Here is a 25,755-nt window from a genome sequence, read left to right as displayed (position 1 = left end):
CGGTCCTAAAGACGCTGAGGAGGGCTGGGCTCACGGCTAATCCGAAGAAGTGTGCAATTGGGCGGGTGGAAGTAAGATATCTGGGTTTCCACTTGGGTCATGGACAGGTGCATCCCCAAATTGATAAGACTGCAGCAGTTGCAACGTGTCCAAGGCCTAAGACCAAAAAGGAGGTTAGACAGTTCCTGGGGCTGGCAGGGTATTATAGAAGGTTTGTACCTAATTTTTCGGATACTGCTAGCCCCCTGACTGATTTAACTAAAAAGGAGGCACCAGATACAGTCCAGTGGACGGAGCAGTGCCAGCAGGCTTTCACCCAGTTAAAGGCTGTTCTGTGTGGCGGACCGCTCCTGAATGCACCTAACTTTTCTCTCCCCTTTATCTTGCAGACAGACGCGTCGAACAGAGGGTTGGGCGCAGTCCTGTCCCAGGAGGTGGAGGGGGAAGAACGGCCGGTGCTGTACATCAGTCGGAAGCTCTCTAAGAGAGAGACGATGTACAGCACCATAGAAAAAGAATGTCTGGCAATCAGATGGGCTGTTCTTACCCTCCGATATTAGAGTTCACCCTCTGTTCGGACCACGCTCCCCTGCAGTGGCTCCACCCCATGAAAGATACCAACGCGCGGATTACCCGGTGGTATCTCTCTTTACAACCTTTTAAATTTCAGGTGATCCACAGGCCGGGTGTACAGATGGCTGTGGCTGACTTCCTCTACAGGGGGGGGGGGGGGCTTGGTTGTTCGCCACATACTCGCCACATACCCCCACCGCCCGACTCAGGCCAGGGAGCCATCCGGCCTGAGTCGGGCGGTGGGGGTATGTGGCGAGGGGGGCGTGGTTTATCGGAATCTGCAACGGGAGAGAGACGGGGGAGCAGAGCGAGGCGTAAGTAGGTCAAGTGCAAATAACGAACACGTGTGTTTGATTGCAGTAATTGGCGTGGAGAGACCGGATATAAGCCGAGTCACCGCAGAGAGAGAGAGAAAGAGACACGCTGGGACCTCGTTGTGCGCCGGGAAGCTGCTAAAAGCATTGTTGAAATCATTGCCAGTGTTTGAGCAATAGTTTGCTGTTTTATGCCCAGAGGGCATCGTGATTTGTTTGTTATTGTTAAATAAACGAGCGTCCCAGTAACAAGCCGACCCCTGCCTTCTTCCTTCCTATTAAGACTGTGTCGAACCTTGCTACACCGTCACAGACACGTGAAGAGAGACACTTTCAGTGTGAACGCTTCAGATAGAGACTGGTTTACACTTGCTGTGTCAGCACGAGAGCGAGGATCCGTCACAGACACGTGAAGAGAGACACTGTCAGTGCGAACGCTTCAGATAGAGCCTGGTTTATACTTGCTGTGTCAGCACGAGAGCGAGGATCCGTCACAGTGAAGAGAGACACTTTCAGTGTGAACGCTTCAGATAGAGACTGGTTTATACTTGCTGTGTCAGCACGAGAGCGAGGATCCGTCACAGTGAAGAGAGACACTTTCAGTGTGAACGCTTCAGATAGAGACTGGTTTATACTTGCTGTGTCAGCACGAGCGCAAGGATCCGTCACAGACACCTGAAGAGAGACATTTTCAGTGTGAATGCTTCAGATAGAGCCTGGTTTATACTTGCTGTGTCAGCACGAGAGCGAGGATCCGTCACAGACACGTGAAGAGAGACACTTTCAGTGCGAACGCTTCAGATAGAGCCTGGTTTATACTTGCTGTGTCAGCACGAGAGCGAGGATCCGTCACAGTGAAGAGAGACACTTTTAGTGCGAACGCTTCAGATAGAGCCTGGTTTATACTTGCTGTGTCAGCACGAGCGCGAGGGTCCTTATCCTTATCATACAGCAAAAGAATTCACATTTACTAAATTTAAATCACAAATAATACTGGAAAAGAACGGGTTGAATGTTAAACACTCATTACCATATAACTATAAACTATGATAAAAGTTCATGAGTTGCATTGATCAATACCATGTTGTGGCAAAAAACTAGAGATGTGTCGTTCATGAACGAATCGTTCTTTTTGAACGAATCGTTCTTTTTGAACAAATCTTTTAGGTGAATGAATCGTTCTCGTTCACGTAATCCACTGACTTCTCGTTCACTGAAGTTCTTTCCTCCACAGCAGCGTGGCGCTATAAGCAGCGCATGTGCAGCTCGTTGAACCATGTATCTGTGAACCGTTTCAACCTGTCAAAGTATTACTCAACCTCAAGCCAATATCCTTTGAGTATGACATGTGACGAAGCATGTGATTTGTTGATTGTAGGGAATATGAGTCTGAACGAGATCTAGAAATCTTATTGTTTGTGAATGAAATGACTGAACTGGTACACATGTCGTTCACGAACGAGTTCAATGAATGAACACATGTTGTTTGTGAATGAAATTAACTGGTACATAGCTTATCTCGTTCATGAACAAAATGAATGAGAGTAAACCGGGTCAGTTGGCCATTTAGCATGTCAGTCTCACAAAATGCAAAGCGCAGTTATAGGTACTGTGCACATACGCTTGTTTTCATATTTAGCGTACAGAACATATTGAATTCCACTTTTAATCCCCGATTTATGAATGTGAATATATGAACTGTCTGACTAAACGATTAAAATGCTAATTATGCAAGAAAACCTCGTGATTTGTTCATCTGAACAAGTTAATTAGACTTTATATATTGAATGTGATTATGCACACATTTTAATAAAGCCAAAACAGTTTTTGTAACAAGTAATTACGTTCGTTGACTTAAGACATAACACATATGACACTCTTTTTCGCCACCAGCTGGCATATTTTGTGTAATATGAAAGAATGGTCACTGAACGAATCAGTGAATGAATCATTTTGGTGAATGAACTGAAAATGAACCAATCTCTTGATAGAATCATAATTTACACCAATACAAACAACAAACCTGCAAATGATGTGCTTGTATGACCAATTGAGAAAGTCCCAAAAGAGCAACGAGTGAGAAGAAAGATTCAAGAGCTCTGTAGCCTAAACACAGCATTATGTGAAAAACACCATCAGTGAACAGAGCAGAAACATGTCAAGATGTAAAAGATATGTTTAGCCTTCATAATGTAGCCTAATCCCATATAGCACACAAGGTTATGACTAAATTATATCCCAATATATAACTTCCTAATGATAGATTTCCCAGGATCCTGCAATGTCTATTTTAAAAATAATATTTGTTTTAAGTCTCTGCATTGTTCCAAAGTCGGCTCTAGTTCTCAACTGAATGTGCGGGAGAAGTATCACAAAATTTGGCCAAAACCTGTTAAAATCAAACATTTTCAATATTAATTTGTGCATTTTTCAAATGTTTGTTAAGAGTGCAAAAAATTAATTAATAGAACTCTGAAAAGAAGTCAATATTTTCCTTTTTCGGGCAGCATTTTGTGTGTATGGATCTAGATCAGGGGTGTCAAACTCATTTAAGGTTGAGGGGAGGATCGGAGAAAATGTCCCCTTTGTGCGGGCCGAATTACCTTTTTGTTAAACTCTAGTTTGCTTACAATTACATTAATATTAACGATACAAACTATAATATAAACTTACAAAAATTTATATATGTATGTATATGTACCCAGTAGGTGGCAGCAAATCTCTTGTCTTTATGAGTGAACTGACTCATTCAAAACGGCTGATTTCTTTAGAAATTAAGTTAGTGATTGTCTTTATGAATGGGCCACTGAATCATAGATTCAAATGCTTTGTTCAAACACAAAGATTAATTCCGTAACAAAATACTCCGTGCTGCATGGAGACACACAATTGGTCTTACTTTGGCCTTGATAAAAACTTATCCTTGCCGAAACCAAGATCGACAGCATTGTGACTAATATAACACACTTAATAATAGCATTTTTTTATTTGAGCTATAGTATAAAAGCAATCGCGCTGACATTCTGGAAAGCAACACTCTTGATATAGTTAGACATTACTTAACGATCATGACATAAATATTTATGGCCATTTTTGCATAATATCTTGAATCATATTGTAACCTGATAGCCATAATGTGTTTTTTTTTTTTTTTGCAAAGTTACAAAATGTCAGTTCACACATCATTAAAACAACAGTTATGATATTAGTACACAATAAATATTGCACAATCCTTGCTCATTTACTTTCTCCATACGAAGCTGTCCAGTGCGTCAGAGTGTAATTTAATATCACGAGTTGTGATTAAACTTAATGTTATTTGTTTGCGTTGAGATTAGGGATGGGCGTTTTCCGCAAATATCACATTCGAATATTTGAGCTCACAAAAAACGAATATTCGAATATTCGTTTATTTAAATTTAAGTTTAAAGGGGGGGTGAAATGCTATTTCATGCATACTGAGTTTTTTACACTGTTAAAGAGTTGGATTCCCATGCCAAACATGGACAAAGTTTAAAAAATTAAGTTGTACGTTTGAAGGAGTATTTCTGTTCCAAAAATACCTCTTCCAGTTTGTCACAAGTTTCGGAAAGTTTTTTTACGAGTATGGGTCTGTGTGACGTTAGATAGAGCGGAATTTCCTTATATGGGTCCTGAGGCACTTCTGCCGGAAGAGCGCACGCTCCAGTATAGCAGAGCAATTCACTGATCAGAGCGAGAGACCGAAATGTCACAAAAGAAGTGTGTTTTTGGTTGCCAGGGCAAGACAACCCTGCACAGAAAAAAAACAGCATTAAGGGACCAGTGGATGGAGTTTATTTTTACAGAGCATCAACGGAGTTGTGCAAGTGTTTTGTTTGTTCCCTGCATTTCGAAGATGCTTGTTTTACAAACAAGGCCCAGTTTGACGCCGGATTTGCATATCATTTATTTCTTAAGGATGATGCAGTCCCAACGAAAAAGGGTCACGATCGTGTGTTGGAAACGCAGGCGGTGAGTAAAACTGCTTCAAATATCTCTGTGTTGTTAACTTATGTCCCCTTTGTGCGGGCCGAATTACCTTTTTGTTAAACTCTAGTTTGCTTACAATTACATTAATATTAACGATACAAACTATAATATAAACTTACAAAAATTTATATATGTATGTATATGTACCCAGTAGGTGGCAGCAAATCTCTTGTCTTTATGAGTGAACTGACTCATTCAAAACGGCTGATTTCTTTAGAAATTAAGTTAGTGATTGTCTTTATGAATGGGCCACTGAATCATAGATTCAAATGCTTTGTTCAAACACAAAGATTAATTCCGTAACAAAATACTCCGTGCTGCATGGAGACACACAATTGGTCTTACTTTGGCCTTGATAAAAACTTATCCTTGCCGAAACCAAGATCGACAGCATTGTGACTAATATAACACACTTAATAATAGCATTTTTTTATTTGAGCTATAGTATAAAAGCAATCGCGCTGACATTCTGGAAAGCAACACTCTTGATATAGTTAGACATTACTTAACGATCATGACATAAATATTTATGGCCATTTTTGCATAATATCTTGAATCATATTGTAACCTGATAGCCATAATGTGTTTTTTTTTTTTTTGCAAAGTTACAAAATGTCAGTTCACACATCATTAAAACAACAGTTATGATATTAGTACACAATAAATATTGCACAATCCTTGCTCATTTACTTTCTCCATACGAAGCTGTCCAGTGCGTCAGAGTGTAATTTAATATCACGAGTTGTGATTAAACTTAATGTTATTTGTTTGCGTTGAGATTAGGGATGGGCGTTTTCCGCAAATATCACATTCGAATATTTGAGCTCACAAAAAACGAATATTCGAATATTCGTTTATTTAAATTTAAGTTTAAAGGGGGGGTGAAATGCTATTTCATGCATACTGAGTTTTTTACACTGTTAAAGAGTTGGATTCCCATGCCAAACATGGACAAAGTTTAAAAAATTAAGTTGTACGTTTGAAGGAGTATTTCTGTTCCAAAAATACCTCTTCCAGTTTGTCACAAGTTTCGGAAAGTTTTTTACGAGTATGGGTCTGTGTGACGTTAGATAGAGCGGAATTTCCTTATATGGGTCCTGAGGCACTTCTGCCGGAAGAGCGCACGCTCCAGTATAGCAGAGCAATTCACTGATCAGAGCGAGAGACCGAAATGTCACAAAAGAAGTGTGTTTTTGGTTGCCAGGGCAAGACAACCCTGCACAGAAAAAAAACAGCATTAAGGGACCAGTGGATGGAGTTTATTTTTACAGAGCATCAACGGAGTTGTGCAAGTGTTTTGTTTGTTCCCTGCATTTCGAAGATGCTTGTTTTACAAACAAGGCCCAGTTTGACGCCGGATTTGCATATCATTTATTTCTTAAGGATGATGCAGTCCCAACGAAAAAGGGTCACGATCGTGTGTTGGAAACGCAGGCGGTGAGTAAAACTGCTTCAAATATCTCTGTGTTGTTAACTTAGCTATCTGCGCGTAAGCATATCAAGTAAACCACATGCGATGTTGTCGTCAAACTGCACTTTCCACATGTACAGCTTAAAAAAAAAAAAAAGACGACATAAAGTGGAAGTTAGTCATTTTCCAAAACCGCTAAGCAAATATATACAGATTCAATACATACCACATAGAGACGTCCTGCTGTAGTCGTTGCTGCTGCTACCTCTTGTTAAATTTCAGCCTCTGGATCCAATTCTGGATCATAAATATAAGCTGAATCTGACTGTTAGCCATGGTTTGTTTTGGATGATGTTTTTTTTCCTCACGGTAATGTCACAGTTTCCAAACGCTCTCAACGCAAAAGCCTACTCGCGCTCGTTATTCTTTAGCTCCGCCCACACGTCACGCCTCCAACCGCTCGTGTTTTTCCGGGAAAAATCGGTACAGACTATCTTTCTCTTAGAAATATAATAAAACTAAAGACTTTTTGGAGTTATGAAGGATGCAGTACTACTCTATAGGTACTCAAGATTAACAGGATATTGAGTGAAAATGAGCATTTCACCCCCCCTTTAATGAGACAGATGTTATTTTTCAGCAACATTTATTGTTTCCGTCATTTTGAACAAGCTTACACACAATAAGCTTGAACATTACACATTGTGTTTTGAAGCCGAAAACCTTTAACAATGCGTGCAAAAAAACAAAAGTACAGATTTAAAGCAAAAACAAAAAAAAGTGAACAAAGAAAAAACGTAAAGCTGCCTGCAGCAATTAGGCTATTGTAGAACGTAGCCTACACTTAACTTTGAAACATTTAAACTGTCAGGAAATCTTTTTTGCTTTTTTTCTATTGTTTTACATGTTCTTGTTAAGAAATACGGGCATGTAAACATGATCGGGGGAAAGTCGGCTCCTTAGTCTGTTAACAATAAGACCGGCCGCGGAGAAAACGTGCTCTGACGGCACAGACGTTGGCGGGACTCACAAATAACGGTGTGCTAAGCGAATAAGTTTTGTGAAGCGCTTCGTGTTTTCATTTCACCACTGAACGGGATCCTCATCTGGTGGAACACATGGCTCCAACAAGAACTGTTCCCTCTAGTCGCGGCTGGACTCTCTGTAATCATCGCTGAAGAACTGGCTCAGCCTCTTCCGACGAGTGGGCATTGCATCCTCTTCATCGTTGGTGACGCCGGTTGCATCCGCACCACTCGCATCAAGGAAAATGTTCTGATAATGTTCAAAAAAGTTTTTTTTTTCTTACTTCTCTCATGTTTTCATCGAGAAACCTGAGATGTTTGTGCCGAGGGTCTAGGGCAGACGCGATAAGAGGAGTTTTCACTGCATTCTCTAAGTTAGCGGTGTTTATTCGTTGCTTGTGAGATGCCGCAACAATGTTCTTTCTGTGATTCTCCATGGCATTTTTGAAGTACTGTAAAAGACCGCAGTTCTTAGGGGCCGTTCACATATCATGTCTTTTGCGTGCTCAAGTTAGTTATTTCCAATGTAGGCGTGCAGTATGCTCGCTCATAATGGGAGCGACGCGGTCGCGCTGCGCATGCGGTGTGATGCGCTCATTTTTTCCAGGCGCGTCCGCACTGACCGCATCGAGTTAAAAACATCTCAACTTTTCAGAATGCCGCAAGCGCACCGCAGGTCATGTGACAAGAACTAAACATTCAGCTTCATCCTTTCCCGTAACAACGTTGAAAGCTCAGCCAAGATGAAGGAACAGCTGATCATAGCTGCATATGCATTGCCATTTTGAAATAAATTTAGTAGCAGAGCTACTGCAAGCGATTTTTTTTTGTATCCTTTGCTGAAATTTCTGCATCTTCATGGAGAGAGTGCGTCATTGTTGCTTAGCAACGGCAAACGCCTCAGGAGCGCTTCTGCCCGAACGTTTCTGAAAGGAGGAGGAGAAAGCGGTGCACCTAGCGTTTTCCACTCATTTTTAGGCGCGATATGTGAACGGCCTCTTGTTCATTCATTAATTATTTTTTGCTTGCATACATCTTCAAATATGCCATGGAGAATCACAGAAAGTGACCAAATTAGGATTTATTGTGAACTTCTTTTTTTTTTTTGCGAAATTCGAATATCATTTTTATTTATCGAATAATTAGAGCAGAACAAATATTCGAATGTTCGACTATCTGTGCACACCCCTAGTTGAGATAATAATACCCTTTTATCATTTCTCCTTAAATAACCTGACACGTCGTTCCTTTTGTGTCCTTTGGGACATGTTTAAAATCACAAGAAAATTGCCAAACAAGCATCAGTTACAACGCAGCTATCATCATATCCTCATGCTGCTCGTGATTCTTGTGACTGCTTTAAAATGCGCATGTTAAGTGTCCAGACTCCCGAGGCGTAATATCAACGTAAATTAATTAGTAATTTGTTCCTCTTTAAATTCTAAATAAAATATTGTAGGGAACAAACTTTATTTAATTTTCAAACTGAAGTTTAATTTATTACTTTATATTATTGTTGAAATCCTCCTGCGGGCCGGATTGAAAACCTATGTGGGCCGTATTTGGCGCGCGGGCCATATGTTTGACACCCCTGATCTAGATTATGCTTTTGAAACCACATCATCTCACAGAAGGATTTATCTCAAACACTGGACTGATGTTATAAAGTGAGTTTGGAGTAAAAACATGTTATTAAATGTGGTATTTTCACCTGATTTCAGATGGAACAGCATTTACTACACAGAGCTGTAGTTTATTGAGAAGCTACGCAAACAGCTTTCATCATCACAAACGATTTCTTCGATCTCATAATCGTGGGATTATATCATCTGTGATTATGAATGAGATATTGTGTAGTTTGTCAGTGATCTACGGCTCTGTGTAGTAAATGCTGCTCCGTCTGAAAGCACTTGATGGAGATTCACTACTAATCACAGAACCACTTTACTGACAAGATGAACATGACAATCACATTCAATTAATCATCAGCGCTACAATTAGTTCAGATGATGTATAATGTTGTATGAGTCAGTCCATTGTCTCCAGTAGAGGACAGTGTCTCACCTGGGGTCAGAGGTCACTGGTTCAGCACTGAATCTAGGAGGCTTATCCATGGACCAGTCACTTTTCAGAGACACACAGCTGGGATCTGGAGATGAAGATCTCTGACTCTTCTTCTTGATGACTCTAAAATATAATTATTGATTTACATCTTCACACAGTAATTAACACAACACAATTAGTTCAGATGATGAATGATGTTGTAGGAGTCAGTTTATTTTCTCCAGTACAGGACAGTGGGGTGATTCTCGTGAAATCAGACTTATGAGGGGTCATGAAACATTTTGATGATAAAAGTAAATGCTATCAAAATAAGAAGGATACAGTTATAAACATCTCTTCATCTACTATTTTGCACATGATTTCAAATTACATCATAAATACCAACTTTTTTTTCACATGTAAGGGAATATTTCTCATTACCACAATGTGTCCATGACTGGATTTGGGTTCTTTGAGGTGGAATTGTTAATAATTAAAAAATATAAAAAATAGAACGCTTCAGTGCATGCTATACTATAAACATTTACAGTAAATAAACATGTGGTATTTGGTGATCATTGGTAAATGTAGTAAAAATAATAAGGAATATAAATGTGTCCAAGACCAATTTTTTTCATCCTCCGCAACAATTTTCAATCCTTGTTTAAGTCCTCAATGAGTTAACATTTTCAAGGAGTTTTGTTGGAAGGGACATAATTGATTGTGACACTCAAGATGGCTACCAGGTAAGCAGTTCTTATTTTTTTCTCCAAATAAAAGTTTAAATTTTGTTTGTCATAGTACCTACAAAACATTTTAGTTCTCATTACCGAAACATGAGTTTGTGAAGTTTTAAAAAATGTTGCCGCTTTAATTTTTTGATTACTATATACCCCATTATGGTCTAAATATAAAAAGAGAGGGGAAGTTTAGCTTATCCTCGCTCATCCTCCGCAACACCATTATCATTCACCGCAACAGTTGAAGGCCTGTTGCGGTGGAGATACTCAATGTTTCGGTAATGAGAAACAGAATTATGAAGGTGGGACGTGCACTATAACTCTTGCTAATTTCAATATAACTTGATACTCGCCTTAAACACTTCTTGAACAGATTACGTAAACAAAATAGCTATTACAACCCCCCCACCACTAATTTTACATTTTTATGAAGTGCTTCCACAAAAATCAGTATGAATGCGGTATAGGCCAACTACTATAAATTTAATATTATTTAATGTTTTTACTGTGAAACAATGTATTTCTATGTCTTTTTTTTTAAAGAAATATTACATTCAATCAAAAAATTGTATAAAAAAAGATAATAATTGCTTATTATCAAAAAATAATAAGCAATAATTAGATAATCATATTTTGTTTTAAAATGTATATACATATTATACAACACTACTTATTTAAGGTCTGCTACATGACAAATGTGTATGGTATCTTTTAGTAAAACAATAAGAGAAATTGTAAATCATCATGTATGTTTCGGTAATAAAAAAAAATAAGGAAATTACTAGGGGTGTGCCGGTTTCAGAATTGGTGATGACGGTTATGACGTGAGTCAAATGTGACGGTTCATAACATAACCGTCGGGGGGGGGTCACGATCATGTGTTGGAACCGCATGCGGTGAGTAAAACTGCTTCAAATATCTCTGTGTTGTTAACTTAGCTATCTGCACGTAAGCACATCAAGTAAACAACATGCGATGTTGTCGTCAAACTGCACTGTCCACATGTACACCTTAAAAAAAAAAGACGACATAAAGTGGAACTTAGTCATTTTCCAAAACCGCTAAGCAAGTATATACAGTTTCAATACATACCACATAGAGACGTCCTGCTGTAGTCGTTGCTGCTGCTACTCTTGTTAAATTTCAGCCTCTGGATCTAATTCTGGATCATAAATATACGGCTTAATCTGAGTGTTAGCCATGGTTTGTTTTGGATGATGTTTTTTTCCTCACGGTAATGTCACAGTTTCCAAACGCTCTCAACGCAAAAGCCTACTCGCGCTCGTTATTCTTTAGCTCCGCCCACACGTCACGCCTCCAGCGGCTCGTGTTTTTCCGGGAAAAATCGGTACAGACTATCTTTCTCTTATAAATAAATAAGACTTTTTGGAGTTATGAAGGATGCAGTACTACTCTATAGGTACTCAAGATTAACAGGATATTGAGTGAAAACGAGCATTTCACCCCCCCTTTAATGAGACAGACGTTATTTTTCAGCAACATTTATTGTTTCCGTCATTTTGAACAAGCTTACACACAATAAGCTTGAACATTACACATTGTGTTTTGAAGCTGAAAACCTTTAACAATGCGTGCAAACAAACAAAAGTACAGATTTAAAGCAAAAACAAAAAAAAGTGAACAAAGAAAAAACGTAAAGCAGCCTGCAGCAATTAGGCTATTGTAGAACGTAGCCTACACTTAACTTTCAAACTTTTAAACTGTCAGCAAATCTTTTTTGCTTTTTTTCTATTGTTTTACATGTTCTTGTTATATATGGGCATGTAAACATGATCGGGGGAAAGTCGGCTCCTTAGTCTGTTAACAATAAGGCTGGCCACGGAGCAAACGTGCTCTGACGGCACAGACGTTGACGGGCCTCACAAATAACGGTGTGCTAAGCTAATAAGTTTTGTGAAGCGCTTCGTGTTTTCATTTCACCACTGAACAGGATCCTCATCTGGTGGAATACATGGCTCCAACAAGAACTGTTCCCTCTAGTCGCGGCTGGACTCTCTGTAATCATCGCTGAAGAACTGGCTCAGCCTTTTTCGACGAGTGGGCATTGCATCCTCTTCATCGTTGGTGACGCCGGTTGCATCCGCACCACTCGCATTAAGGAAAATGTTCTGATAATTTTCAAAAAAGTTTTTTTTTCTTACTTCTCTCATGTTTTCATCAAGAAACCTGAGATGTTTGTGCCGAGGGTCTAGGGCAGACGCGATAAGAGGAGTTTTCACTGCATTCTCTAAGTTAGCGGTGTTTATTCGTTGCTTGAGAGATGCCGGATCAATGTTATTTCTGTGATTCTCCACGGCATATTTGAAGTACTGTAGAGGACCGCAGTTCTTAGGGGCCGTTCACATATCATGTCTTTTGTGCGCTCAAGTTAGTTATTTCCAATGTAGGCGTGCAGTATGCTCGCTCATAATGGGAGCGACGTGGTCGCGCTGCACACGTGGTGCGACGCGCTAATTTTTTCCAGGCGCGTCCGCACCGATTGCATCGAGTTAAAAACATCTCAACTTTTCAGAATGCCGCAAGCGCATCGCGGGTCATGTGACAAGAACTAAACATTCAGCTTCATCCTTTCCCGTAACAACGTTGAAAGCTCAGCCAAGATGAAGGAACAGCTGATCATAGCTGTATATGGATTGCCATTTTGAAATAAATTTAGTAGCAGAGCTACTGCAAGCGATTTTTTTTGTGCAGCAAATTCATGTAACCTTTGCTGAAATTTCTGCATCTTCATGGAGAGAGCGCGTCATTGTTGCTTAGCAACGGCAGACGCCTCAGGAGCGCTTCTGCCCGAGCGCTTTGGAAAGGAGGAGGAGAAAGCGGTGCACCTAGCGTTTTCCACTCGTTTTTAGGCGCGATATGTGAACGGCCTCTTGTTCATTCATTAATTATTTTTTGCTTGCAAACATCTTCAAATATGCCATGGAGAATCACAGAAAGTGACCAAATTAGGATTTATTGTGAACATTTTTTTTTTTTTTTTGCGAAAATCGAATATCATTTTTATTTATCGAATAATTAGAGCAGAACAAATATTCGAATGTTCGACTATCCGTGCACACCCCTAGTTGAGATAATAATACCCTTTTACCATTTCTCCTTAAATAGCCTGCCACGTCGTTCCTTTTGTGTCCTTTGGGACATGTTTAAAATCACAAGAAAATTGCCAAACAAGCATCAGTTACAACGCAGCTATCATCATATCCTCATGCTGCTCGTGATTCTTGTGACTGCTTTAAAATGCGCATGTTAAGTGTCCAGACTCCCGAGGCGTAATATCAACGTAAATTAATTAGTAATTTGTTCCTCTTTAAATTCTAAATAAAATATTGTAGGGAACAAACTTTATTTAATTTTCAAACTGAAGTTTAATTTATTACTTTATATTATTGTTGAAATCCTCCTGCGGGCCGGATTGAAAACCTATGTGGGCCGTATTTGGCGCGCGGGCCATATGTTTGACACCCCTGATCTAGATTATGCTTTTGAAACCACATCATCTCACAGAAGGATTTATCTCAAACACTGGACTGATGTTATAAAGTGAGTTTGGAGTAAAAACATGTTATTAAATGTGGTATTTTCACCTGATTTCAGATGGAACAGCATTTACTACACAGAGCTGTAGTTTATTGAGAAGCTACGCAAACAGCTTTCATCATCACAAACGATTTCTTCGATCTCATAATCGTGGGATTATATCATCTGTGATTATGAATGAGATATTATGTAGTTTGTCAGTGATCTACGGCTCTGTGTAGTAAATGCTGCTCCGTCTGAAAGCACTTGATGGAGATTCACTGCTAATCACAGAACCACTTTACTGACAAGATGAACATGACAATCACATTCGATTAATCATCAGCACTACAATTAGTTCAGATGATGTATGATATTGTATGAGTCAGTCTATTGTGTCCAGTACAGGACAGTGTCTCACCTGGGGTCAGAGGTCACTGGTTCAGCACAGAATCTAGGAGGCTTATCCATGGACCAGTCACTCTTCAGAGACACACAGCTGGGATCTGGAGATGAAGATCTCTGACTCTTCTTCTTGATGACTCTAAAATATAATTATTGATTTACATCTTCACACAGTAATTAACACAACACAATTAGTTCAGATGATGAATGATGTTGTAGGAGTCAGTTTATTTTCTCCAGTACAGGACAGTGGGGTGATTCTCGTGAAATCAGACTTATGAGGGGTCATGAAACATTTTGATGATAAAAGTAAATGCTATCAAAATAAGAAGGATACAGTTATAAACATCTCTTCATCTACTATTTTGCACATGATTTCAAATTACATCATAAATACCAACTTTTTTTTCACAAGTAAGGGAATATTTCTCATTACCACAATGTGTCCATGACTGGATTTGGGTTCTTTGAGGTGGAATTGTTAATAATTAAAAAATATAAAAAATAGAAAGCTTCAGTGCATGCTATAATATAAACATTTACAGTAAATAAACATGTGGTATTTGGTGATCATTGGTAAATGTAGTAAAAATAATAAGGAATATAAATGTGTCCAAGACCAATTTTTTCATCCTCCGCAACAATTTTCAATCCTTGTTTAAGTCCTCAATGAGTTAACATTTTCAAGGAGTTTTGTTGGAAGGGACATAATTGATTGTGACACTCAAGATGGCTACCAGGTAAGCAGTTCTTATTTTTTTCTCCAAATAAAAGTTTACATTTTGTTTGTCATAGTACCTACAAAACATTTTAGTTCTCATTACCGAAACATGAGTTTGTGAAGTTTTAAAAAATGTTGCCGCTTTAATTTTTTGATTACTATATACCCCATTATGGTCTAAATATAAAAAGAGAGGGGAAGTTTAGCTTATCCTCGCTCATCCTCTGCAACACCATTATCATTCACCGCAACAGTTGAAGGCCTGTTGCGGTGGAGATACTCAATGTTTCGGTAATGAGAAACAGAATTATGAAGGTGGGACGTGCACTATAACTCTTGCTAATTTCAATATAACTTGATACTCACCTTAAACACTTCTTGAACAGATTACGTAAACAAAATAGCTATTACAATCCCCCCACAACTAATTTTACATTTTTATGAAGTGCTTCCACAAAAATCAGTATGAATGCGGTATAGGCCAACTACTATAAATTTAATATTATTTAATGTTTTTACTGTGAAACAATGTATTTCTATGTCTTTTTTTTTAAAGAAATATTACATTAAATCAAGATGGATATTGTATATTTTGTTACAGGCAAGCATCAGTTGAAAAGAAAAGGGCATCAGTGAAAGACAGGCTGGCAAAGCATAGGGAAAAATTATACAGTTATCCAGTGTTACTTGAGGAGTACAGAAGAAAGGAGAGAAAAAGGTCAGGGGACAGGGTGATAATAGGGAGAAAATATAACTTGGATTAATTGTTTTGACCAACACTTGCACTCATTCCCACACAGACACACGCACGTGCACAGAAACATAAGTACACACAGAGATTCTGACATGCAAATGTGAAGGCTGACATGATTGTACAGTATACACTATATTGTACACACACATCACACACAGACGTGTGTGTGCGTGCTTACACTCTCACACACACACACACACACACACACACACACACACACACACACACACACACACGCACACACACCTACCATTTCTAAATGAAAAATTGTGTGGAACTTTGATCATAGTCCAAAGTTTGTAGCTGTAAACACAAGGCATGGTACTGTGATGATTACGATAAATGAGAAATTGAAACACCGTTTATGAAATAAATGTTCTTTTAAAAATTGTATGCGTTTTAAATATGTTCAATATTTACATCATCTGAAATAGTTCAGATGATGTATAATGTTGTATGAGTCAGTCCATTGTCTCCAGTACAGGACAATGTCTCACCTGGGGTCAGAGGTCACTGGTTCAGCACTGAATCTAGGAGGCTTATCCATGGACCAGTCACTCTTCAGAGACACACAGCTGTGATCTGGAGATGAAGATCTCTTCCTCTTCCTCTTGATGACTCTAAAATATAATTGTTCATATACATCTTCACACAGTAATTAACACAACACAATTAGTCAGGGCTGCACAATTATTCTAAATTAAACAGTGATTAGTCAGAAGCTGTGATTGTCATGCGTATCGGTCCGTGTATCTTTTGCATTCATTCGTTTTTCATAAAATGCAGTTTCTTCTTTAATGGTTCAAACACTGATGAATAGAACAAGCAGGCACAAACTCATTTTCTTTATTCAAAATAGAAGGTTCCTAGTAAAAAAACAGGATCCTAGTATTGTTTTGGAAGTCTTATTACAGTAGGTTTACATGTATGCAAGCTCAAACAACCTTTTTCTCAAATTATGCATTTAACAGCACCTCCTTTCTAGGGTAGCCGCTGAGAGGGAAATTTCCCACCAGTTAATCGATGTGTGACAACACCAGTTATACCGGTATCACCATGGGGTGGGGGTTGGGAGGGGGTGTCCTCTTCTCCTTGGTTTTAAATAGCTTATAAATGTGTGCACGTTATACTTTCACTTTTGAACAGAGTTGGGAGCAACGCATTACAAAAGTAATGGATTACAGTAACATATTAGTCTACTTTTTTCTTTAACGCAGTAATGTAAGGCATTACTAATCCCTTTTTTCAGTAATATTTTACTCAGAACATGTTCAGTAACGCTTGTGTTATAACAATTTCAGCCAAAAATTTAATTGTTCAAAGACAAGAAAAAAAAAAAAAGAAAAAACAGCAAGACCGCAAGACATTAACAAATAAAAAAATGAAGCAAATAAGTTCTATTTCCTGTTCGTGTCAGTCAATAGCTGCTTGTGGTGTTTGTTTTGCATTTAAATAATTTCTTTGTTTTATTTCTCTCCTAGTAGCCTAAAGTTTCTAGTTTCATTTCAAAGCAGCTCGTGCTCGCCCCGTCAGAAGCTCTGACAGAAAGACTGCGTGTGAGGCTGACAGAGACGCGCTGTTTAATGTGTCTGAGATGTGATGTATAATTTTAAACCTATAAGTAAGTGTATTTGTATGATAGAACTAACTGTAAAGTGTAATGGGGTAATCGAAATAGCCTTTAAATAAGATAAAACCATATGAATAAGAAACAAATGTAAAAGAAAACCTTCCAAAATGAGCTTAGTTTACATAAAGGTCAAGTCAGCACTCTAAAAAAAATATAAAATAAAAACACTTTAAATTGGCATTTATTAACAGTGCTTGCAGAGTTAGTTTTTCCTTTTGGCTGTGGCTCGATGTCGGCTTCCTCCTCATTTAGTTTTCTCTCTTCTCTCACAGGGTGCGTTGACTGATCTGTGAAGTGACCGTCTATACATTATAATTGTATAAACGTGTATAAATGTACTGTTAGTATAAACGTGACAGTATAATTAAAAACTGAACGCAGCTACAATGCTGTGTGCCGTTTTTAATTATACTGTATACTCTCTTTTAAACTAAATTATTTATAATTATTATTTTTACATAATTCAAATACATATTTAAGAAAAAATTAATACTTAAAAAAAATAAAAATGACGTTGTCACGGTGGGAAAGTGTAACCGGTGTTGTGGCTTAAAACCGGTAACACCGTTAACAAGCCTACTCCTTTCCCAACAATTCTCAAACGATTTGTTCGAAGCAGTTCTAATTCTAAAACTGGTACACATGTCGTTCGCGAACGAGTTGAATGAATGAATACATGTCGTTTGTGAATGAAATTAACTGGTACATAGCTTATCTCATTCATGAACAAAATGAATGAGAATAAACTGGGTCAGTTGGCCATTTAGCATGTCAGTCTCACAAAATGCAAAGCGCAGTTATAGGTACTGTGTACATACGCTTGTTTTCATATTTAGCGTACAGAACATATTGAATTCCACTTTTAATCCCTGATTTATGAATGTGAATATATGAACTGACTAAACGATTAAAATGCTGGCATAGTTTGTGTAATATGAAGAAATGGTCACTAAACGAATCATCAATCAGTATCACTAAATTTGGCCAAAACCTGTTAAAATCAAACATTTTCAATATTAATTTGTGCATTTTTCAAATGTTTGTTAAAAGTGCAAAAATGAATTAACAAAACTCTTTTCCGGGCAGCATTTTGTGTGTACGGATCTAGATTATGGTTTAATATTAGTTTTGAATGTGTTGATCTCTTCTGTTCTGCAGCGACACACAGCAGACGTGAACTCAGTTCATCTTCAACAGAAGAGAAGCAGCAGACGAGACGAGTTCATTAATCCTGACCATTCTTTACTAGCGGATAGTGAATTACAAACCACATCATCTCACAGAAGGATTTATCTCAAACACTGGACTGATGTTATAAAGTGAGTTTGGAGTAAAAACATGTTATTAAATGTGGTATTTTCACCTGATTTCAGATGGAACAGCATTTACTACACAGAGCTGTAGTTTATTGAGAAGCTACGCAAAAAGCTTTCATCATCAGAAACGATTTCTTCGATCTCATAATCGTGGGATTATATCATCTGTGATTATGAATGAGATATTATGTAGTTTGTCAGTGATCTACGGCTCTGTGTAGTAAATGCTGCTCCGTCTGAAAGCACTTGATGGAGATTCACTACTAATCACAGAACCACTTTACTGACAAGATGAACATGACAATCACATTCAATTAATCATCAGCGCTACAATTAGTTCAGATGATGTATAATGTTGTATGAGTCAGTCCATTGTCTCCAGTACAGGACAGTGTCTCACCTGGGGTCAGAGGTCACTGGTTCAGCACTGAATCTAGGAGGCTTATCCATGGACCAGTCACTCTTCAGAGACACACAGCTGTGATCTGGAGATGAAGATCTCTCACTGATCTCCATGATGAAGAACTGATCTGAGGTCTGACAATGAAAAACAGAAAAAATAACAGAAACACTTTGACCACATCAATGGAGGAACTCAGTGCTCATGTGTTTGTTGAGAATTAATGAAAACAGAAATCATGAATCTCTGTTCAGAGACGAGTGTGTTTTATGCTGCTGTAATCTGACATGTAGTGTAGTGATTCTGTGCTTGTTCAGAATATAAACTAGTGACACCTGACTGACAAATCTTCACTGTTTTTATAGTATCAGACCAGAGTTTAATACATCACCATCAGTTACTCCTAGTTTCTCTTTAGAAATTATATTTGTGCAGAAAACACTCTTAGTTTTTTGGAATAATGAAATAAGTAACGGTGAGCATTAAAAACCGTGTTACGCCATTTTCTGCATCGTTACATTAAAGCTGAAAGAATATTTGACATTAGCTTCATCGTTTAAACATCATAAACCTGTTACTTTAATAGAGTGTGTAAATTAGGGATGCACCGAAATTTCGGCCACCGAAAACTTTCGGCCGAAAATGACCTTTTCGGTTTTCGGCCGATAGACTTTTATCACCGAAACAACACGGCCAAAATGTTGTGATGACGCAAACAGAAACCGCGACCTGCACGTGCACCTGCATAGCGAAGACCACGAGCTCCCCGCGACATTCACTTATCACCAGTGAGAACATTAACTCTCTCTTCGTATTCCTTTATTCGCAGCAGTAAAGCGTCTCCTAAAGAGATTAAGACGGACCACGAAGTAAAAACAAAGAAAAGTACAGTCTTATAGAGTCTGTTAGCACACGTCTCACTGAGATCTTTTCGGATCCTCTGCACTTCATCGCGAATGTGCTTGATCCGCGTTATAAAGACCATTACTTAGATGCGGAAATAAGGCAGCGCGCACGAGAAATGATCCAGGCCGCGCTGGATGCGGAGAACCCCCGTGGAGACGGAGAAGCGCCAAGCGCAGGAGACTGATCAGAGCGCAGAAAAAAAGACTCGTCTCTGCACCAGATGAGGGGCATGCACCATCGTTGTCTGATATGTTCAGTGGAATTCTGCAAGAAAGTGCCTCAAATAATAATAATACGTTGGCTATTTTGTTCTTATACACACACACAAACATATATACATACATAATATCAGATTGTAGCCATATTTATGCTAGAGTTTCTGCTAGATTTCTGCTTTAATTTGATAAAAATGTTTATTTATGCCCTGGCCCTATTTAAATACACTCTCTCAAATATTTCTCAAATGTCAGGCAGATGACAAGCTCAACTGCTCAACAGCTAGATGGTTATCTGTCTGAAGTCCCCATCCCCAGAAGTGATAACAGTCTTGCCTACTGGAGAAGTAATGCACTTTCTAGTCCTACATAGAAAAATTTCAAATGCACTTCACCTAAATGCACTTTGTTTTTATGAGGGAACTGTTCATTTTAAAACCTTTCTGCAGGCCAGTAGGCCTGTACATTATTATTAAATATATACATGAGTGGGATACATTTTTAGTTTGAATTTTATTTCATACTGTGCATTGTTGCAATGTGCTTAATAAATATTTGCATCATTTGTAATTATGTATTTTTATGTTTTTTTTTAAATAAGTTATGTAATTGTAATTATCTTTGAAACTTTAATATTAATTTATGCAATTGCAATGTCTTAATTTTAGTAAAGTTAGTACACGGTCATAGCAATAAATGCAATGGTACTAATAATTGGCATAATTTCTTTCGGTGTTTCGGTTTCGGTTTTCGGCCTTGGTTTTCTCTTTTTCGGTTTCGGCCAAGAATTTTCATTTCGGTGCATCCCTAGTGTAAATATCTCATAGCATCACAATCTGTGACTCGTGACATCATCTGAGCTCGTGCAGATCTGAGGCCTGCAATATCAGACTCGGATCTTTGAGTCTCCTTCAGCAAAATAAACATCTTTTAGAGTCTTTTAGTTGATTTTAGCTAAATGTAATTAAAATGTTACGCATTACTTCCCTAACTCCTAACAACGGTCCTCAGCTGTTATAAAACCACTGTAAACCACGGCTTCTTGTTTTAGAATAATATAAGTAATATGAAAGAATAGTCTATCCTAATCTGAAATAAATGTTATAATATGACAGTTTATGATGTGTTATTTATTTTACACCGCTCCCTATAACGTGCTGGGAGCAGGGACGGATCATGACTGGCAAAGGCCCCGGGGCCAGTTATCTCCAATAACTACATTCAACTACAACTACATTCTCACCTGAAATACTTTTAAAATTACATTTCATGACATAATAACAGTAATATTTTGAAAATGATCCAAATAAATGGTTTTTGAACTCAACCAATCAGGATGTTTAGCGCCCAAGTCCCGCCCCCGAATGTTCCAGAACTTTGATGAAGTACTCCCTCTCCAGCAGGGGGTGTGGCCAAGATAGTGTTACAGCTAGCGGAGTCGCAAAGGTTATTTTGGTGTTATCAGAATTTTCCCTAATTGTTGTTTAACGAATTTGGTTTCATCATCTAAAGATGGCGGGTAGAGGAAGAAAAGCTGAAGATAAAGTCGTGATCAGTAAGAGAACTGAGCATGATTACGCTGATATGATGGAAGTGTGTGTTGAAGCTAATAAGCGTCTCTTGGAGGATTGCACTGCTGATAATCTACCTGTTTCAAAGGCAAAGTTAATATTATGAAGAAAGTGTGTCCTGATTCTAATGAAGACGTCTCTAATGCAGATATCCTCGAGGCTATTTACTCCCTCAGTAAAAGATCTGACAAGCAGGAAGAGAAGTGGGAGGAGTTGATAAGTAAAATGGAGGAGAACTGTAGCATCATCTCCGAAGTCAAGGAAGAGATGAAAGTTCACAAACAGAAGGCAGTTGAACTGGAGTTGGACTTCTAATCTCAAAAAAAGAGAATAAAGAGCAGAGATCTAGGGTTAGAGGACATTAGAGAGGAGGTGATCACTCAGGCTCTGTCCAAGGGATCAACCGTGTGTAAGGAGGAAGGTTGTCCTTTTGCTGAGGACTTAAACAAAGAGGACAGAGAGACGAGGCGAGTGCTTTGGTCACACATTAAACTAGCTCGAGCAGAGGGGAAAGCGGCGTACTTTTGGGGTCCGTTTGCTTTCATTGAGGGAAAGCAAGTTTTTCAATGATGATGAAAATGATTTTTTATTTTTCTCTGAGAGACTCTTTTTGTGTTGCAAGTTTATTCTTCAGATCTATTTTCTGACTGTTCAGTGATATTTTCTGTTAGTTCACTGTGAGTTCCAGTGAAGTACGTTCTCACTAAAATTAGGATTATCTTTTTGTTCATTGAATGAAAGGGGTCTAAAGGATAAAGTAAAACACAAAAGGTATATTTTTATGTTGTAATGGGCAGAAGACACATTTAGTTTTTCCACGATAGACTCATTCTACTGAAGAAGATGCAGATTTTTTGGGGAGACACTATTGTGTTCAGTCATGGCTCCGATCGATCAGCAGATGTCTCCAGATGTCTTAAGAAGATTGTGACTCTTCAGTCTGATGCTCATGGACATTGGCTTACTGCTGTGGTTAACTGTGAAGGTATTTTTGATATTTTAGATCATATTTATGGCTATAACTGTAGTGGGTTATTTTTTGGATTATTACTGAGGAATATTCTAAGCTTGCAAATAATGTTCAGTTTCTGCGGCTCCATTGACGGATCATTGCCTGGTTTCATTAACTTTGACACCAGCAGTAAAACATACCGACAGGAAAGAGTATTGGAAGTTTAATGCAGAACTTTTAAAGGATAAATATTATTCTAGTCAAATAAGAAATTTGATTAATGAGATTACAAATTACTTTTCTTTAACTTCAAATGGGAGTAAATGGGAGTATTTTAAATTAATCTAGGGAAGTCTCAATTCGGGTTGTTAAACATAAAAGCAGAGATCTGAAGCAAAAGGAGCTGATGTTAATTCAAGAAATGAATGCTTGTAATGCACATGACACGATTCAAGATGTTGAACAGTTACTCTCTCTTCAAGCTAAATTAGACAGTGTGTGTCTAAGAAAAGGAGCTTCTGTAAGGTCTCGTGCAGAACGGGTGGAAGAAGGAGAGAAGAATACAGCTTATGTTTGTCGCTTAGAAAAGAGGAGACAGGACAGTAATGCAGTTCATAGTTTATTGATTAATGATGAGGTAATCACAGATCCAAAATCAATATCCAAGGAAATATACTCATTTTATAGTAATATTTACTCTTCATCATACTCTGAAAATAATGCTAAGGAAGGAATTTCTTGGAAAGGTAAAAGATTTAATCCACAGGTTGATATTGAATTTAAAGACTTGTGTGATGGAGACCTGAGGTTAGAAGAGCTGGATTCTGTTATTAATAAAGTGCATTCGGGTAAATCTCCTGGTCAGGACGGGTTGACCACTCATTTTTAGACATTTTTCTGGAGGATATAAAGTTTTAAAGGAGCATTTTTTTTTCTTTTTCTAATTCTTTATTTCCAACTATGAGACAGGGGTTAATTATTTTCATTCCTAAATCAATCAAAGATAAAATAATTATTGAGAATCTGAGACCGATTACTTTACTTAATGTTGATTAGAAAACTCCTACTTCTGCAATTGCTAATGGGTTAAAATTTAGATCGAGTCAAGTTATAAATGAAACTTCATCTGCTTTTATTAAAGGAAATTTAATACACTACAATATTAGATTGTCTTAGATTTAAATGACTATGCATATTTAATTATAACAATTAAATGTAAGTATAATTGTAAATATGTAAATATAATATAAAACTGTAAATATAATTATACAGCAGTCAACAGACCTTATTAAAAATAATAAATCATTTTATTAGTTTGTGGATTTTCTTGAGCTACTGAACATAAACAAAATGTGCAAAAGGATTTTGAAAAAATACCCTTAGAAAGAGTTACTGCATTACTTCAGTTGTTGACCCTGACAACGGCGCATGCGCTTTTCACTTGTAAAACTCAAGGGTGTATGGGTAATGTAGTCTCTGCTCTCGGTGGGACGCATTAGGAAGCTTGCATTGTGAAGGGCGCTCTGAAAAGCGCAGTGCAGGCAAAGCATTAAAACCTCTATTAAAGCAGATGTCCAAATGAGCGTACCGGTACGCTAAAAGCACGTTCTGGGCGCACGGAGAGGTGGTGGTACGCTCAAGAGCTATATTTGGAAGTGGCGGTACTGAACACCGGTGTGTACTGGCCCACTTAAAGCACTGGATACATTGAAGTTTTTTTGGTTTTGGTCAAAAATGTGTCAAATGAATAGAGATGTTGTACAAAGATATTCATAGTTAAGTATCTTTACGACCTCTAAGAGGTTAAACATCAATGGTGTTAGACAAGGAGATCCGTCAAGTCTATATTTATTTATTTTATTAGCTGAACTGTTAACAATTCATGTGAATAATAGCAAAGAATGTTTTAGGGAGTCAGTTATTGATAAGTCAGCTAGCAGACGATAGCACACTGTTTCTCAGAGATGCAGAGCAGATTCCAGTAGACATATATCTGGGGTCTCATTTCCCAAAAGCTTCTGGTCTGCAACTGAATTAAAGAAGTGTGAGCTGATGGCTCTTCATAATCATGCTCAATCTCAATTGACCAACATTACATTAAAAATGAGGTGAAATATTTAGGAATTGTTATTACTAAAGACTAGAGATGTTCCGATACCCTTTTTCTCTTCCCGATACCGATTCCGATACCTGGGCTCAGGGTATCGGCCGATACCGAGTACTGATCCGATACCTGGGTGTATATCTGTATATACAGCTGTATATATTACTAGCCCTGTGTAAATTGCTAGAATTTTTTTATGGTGTGCTTCAGACAGATCCCTCAATAAAACATGAACAAATACATGGTGAACTACTGTATTTATTACAGTATTTTTATTATCTAACATGAATTTGACAGTATTATTTATTTTCTTATGCAAAAAAGAACTTCAAATGCAGCCAAAAATCTAACACCGCAAACTAAAAAAGGTATTTAAGTTTTACAATATAACTGTATAAAAAAACTGCAACAAATAAGTCTAGGAATATAAAAAAAGATCTATTAATCAGATAATCTCTAACAAGTAAAAAACAAGTAAAAAACAAGCAACCATCTAGGCATAATTATTATTATTATAGAGATGTATTATTATTACTGTAGGCTACAACAGTAGCTTTATATATTGTCAATTTACTCATGTAAACCAAACATTTATTTTCATGGGCTGCCATGAAGATCTTTGAGTGTCTGTGTTTATGATATGACAGTATTCTCAAATGAAACGGTAAATTCTCATGAAGTGACGGTTTATGCGTTCGTGTCCTCATGACACACAGCAGAGACTACAAAACAGCGAGCTCTCGCGCATCTGTGCCAGTCACCCACAGAGATGTAGATTTTGCGGGAGTAATATTTAAATAGTATTTTGCAGTTTAATATTCACAGACACTAGTATATATTCGGCTACTGTCTGGAGCCCTGCGTTTTGACTTACACGGAAGCAACTGAACGCAGTTGCCGGTACTGAATATACTCGAGAGTCTGTAACTACCGGTACTACAGAGACATACTGCTAACCACTGATCTATAATATAGTAGCGGCTTCACTGTCTTTTGGCAGTTTAGAATGTGATGAGTGATCCAGTCATATATAGATAAGGGCTGCTAACGCGTTTTCATTTCTTCTTCGCTGCTCTAAACAGGGGTTGCTTGTGGCAACACAGCACAACTTCCTGTGTTTTCAATGC

The 25,755-nt window shown here is 38.0% G+C and overlaps 1 protein-coding gene across 9 annotated transcripts in view; it reads right to left on the bottom strand.

The window, feature by feature from the left end:
* The window catches only part of LOC113079434 (NLR family CARD domain-containing protein 3-like), a 67,016-nt gene that overhangs the window by 9,726 nt on the left and 31,535 nt on the right, over nt 1-25,755 (bottom strand). For 2 of the 9 annotated variants that reach the window (XM_026251696.1, XM_026251695.1), the window contains exons 2-5: nt 18,881-19,017; nt 16,032-16,154; nt 14,076-14,198; nt 9,399-9,521 (exon numbers count right to left, since the gene is read on the bottom strand). In XM_026251696.1, coding sequence (XP_026107481.1) covers nt 9,399-9,521; nt 14,076-14,198; nt 16,032-16,154; nt 18,881-18,996 — 485 coding nt within the window. In that variant the 5' untranslated portion in view covers nt 18,997-19,017. Of the gene's footprint in view, nt 1-9,398; nt 9,522-14,075; nt 14,199-15,784; nt 15,838-16,031; nt 16,155-18,880; nt 19,018-25,755 lie in introns of those variants that run through there. The other 7 variants (XM_026251697.1, XM_026251700.1, XM_026251703.1 and 4 more) reach the window with 7 other exon arrangements.

Source organism: Carassius auratus, unplaced genomic scaffold (genome assembly GCF_003368295.1).
Source record: "Carassius auratus strain Wakin unplaced genomic scaffold, ASM336829v1 scaf_tig00028051, whole genome shotgun sequence".
Lineage (NCBI taxonomy): Eukaryota > Metazoa > Chordata > Actinopteri > Cypriniformes > Cyprinidae > Carassius > Carassius auratus.
The sequence above is the reverse complement of the archived record's forward strand: the minus strand, read 5'-3'. Positions and strand labels throughout refer to the sequence as shown.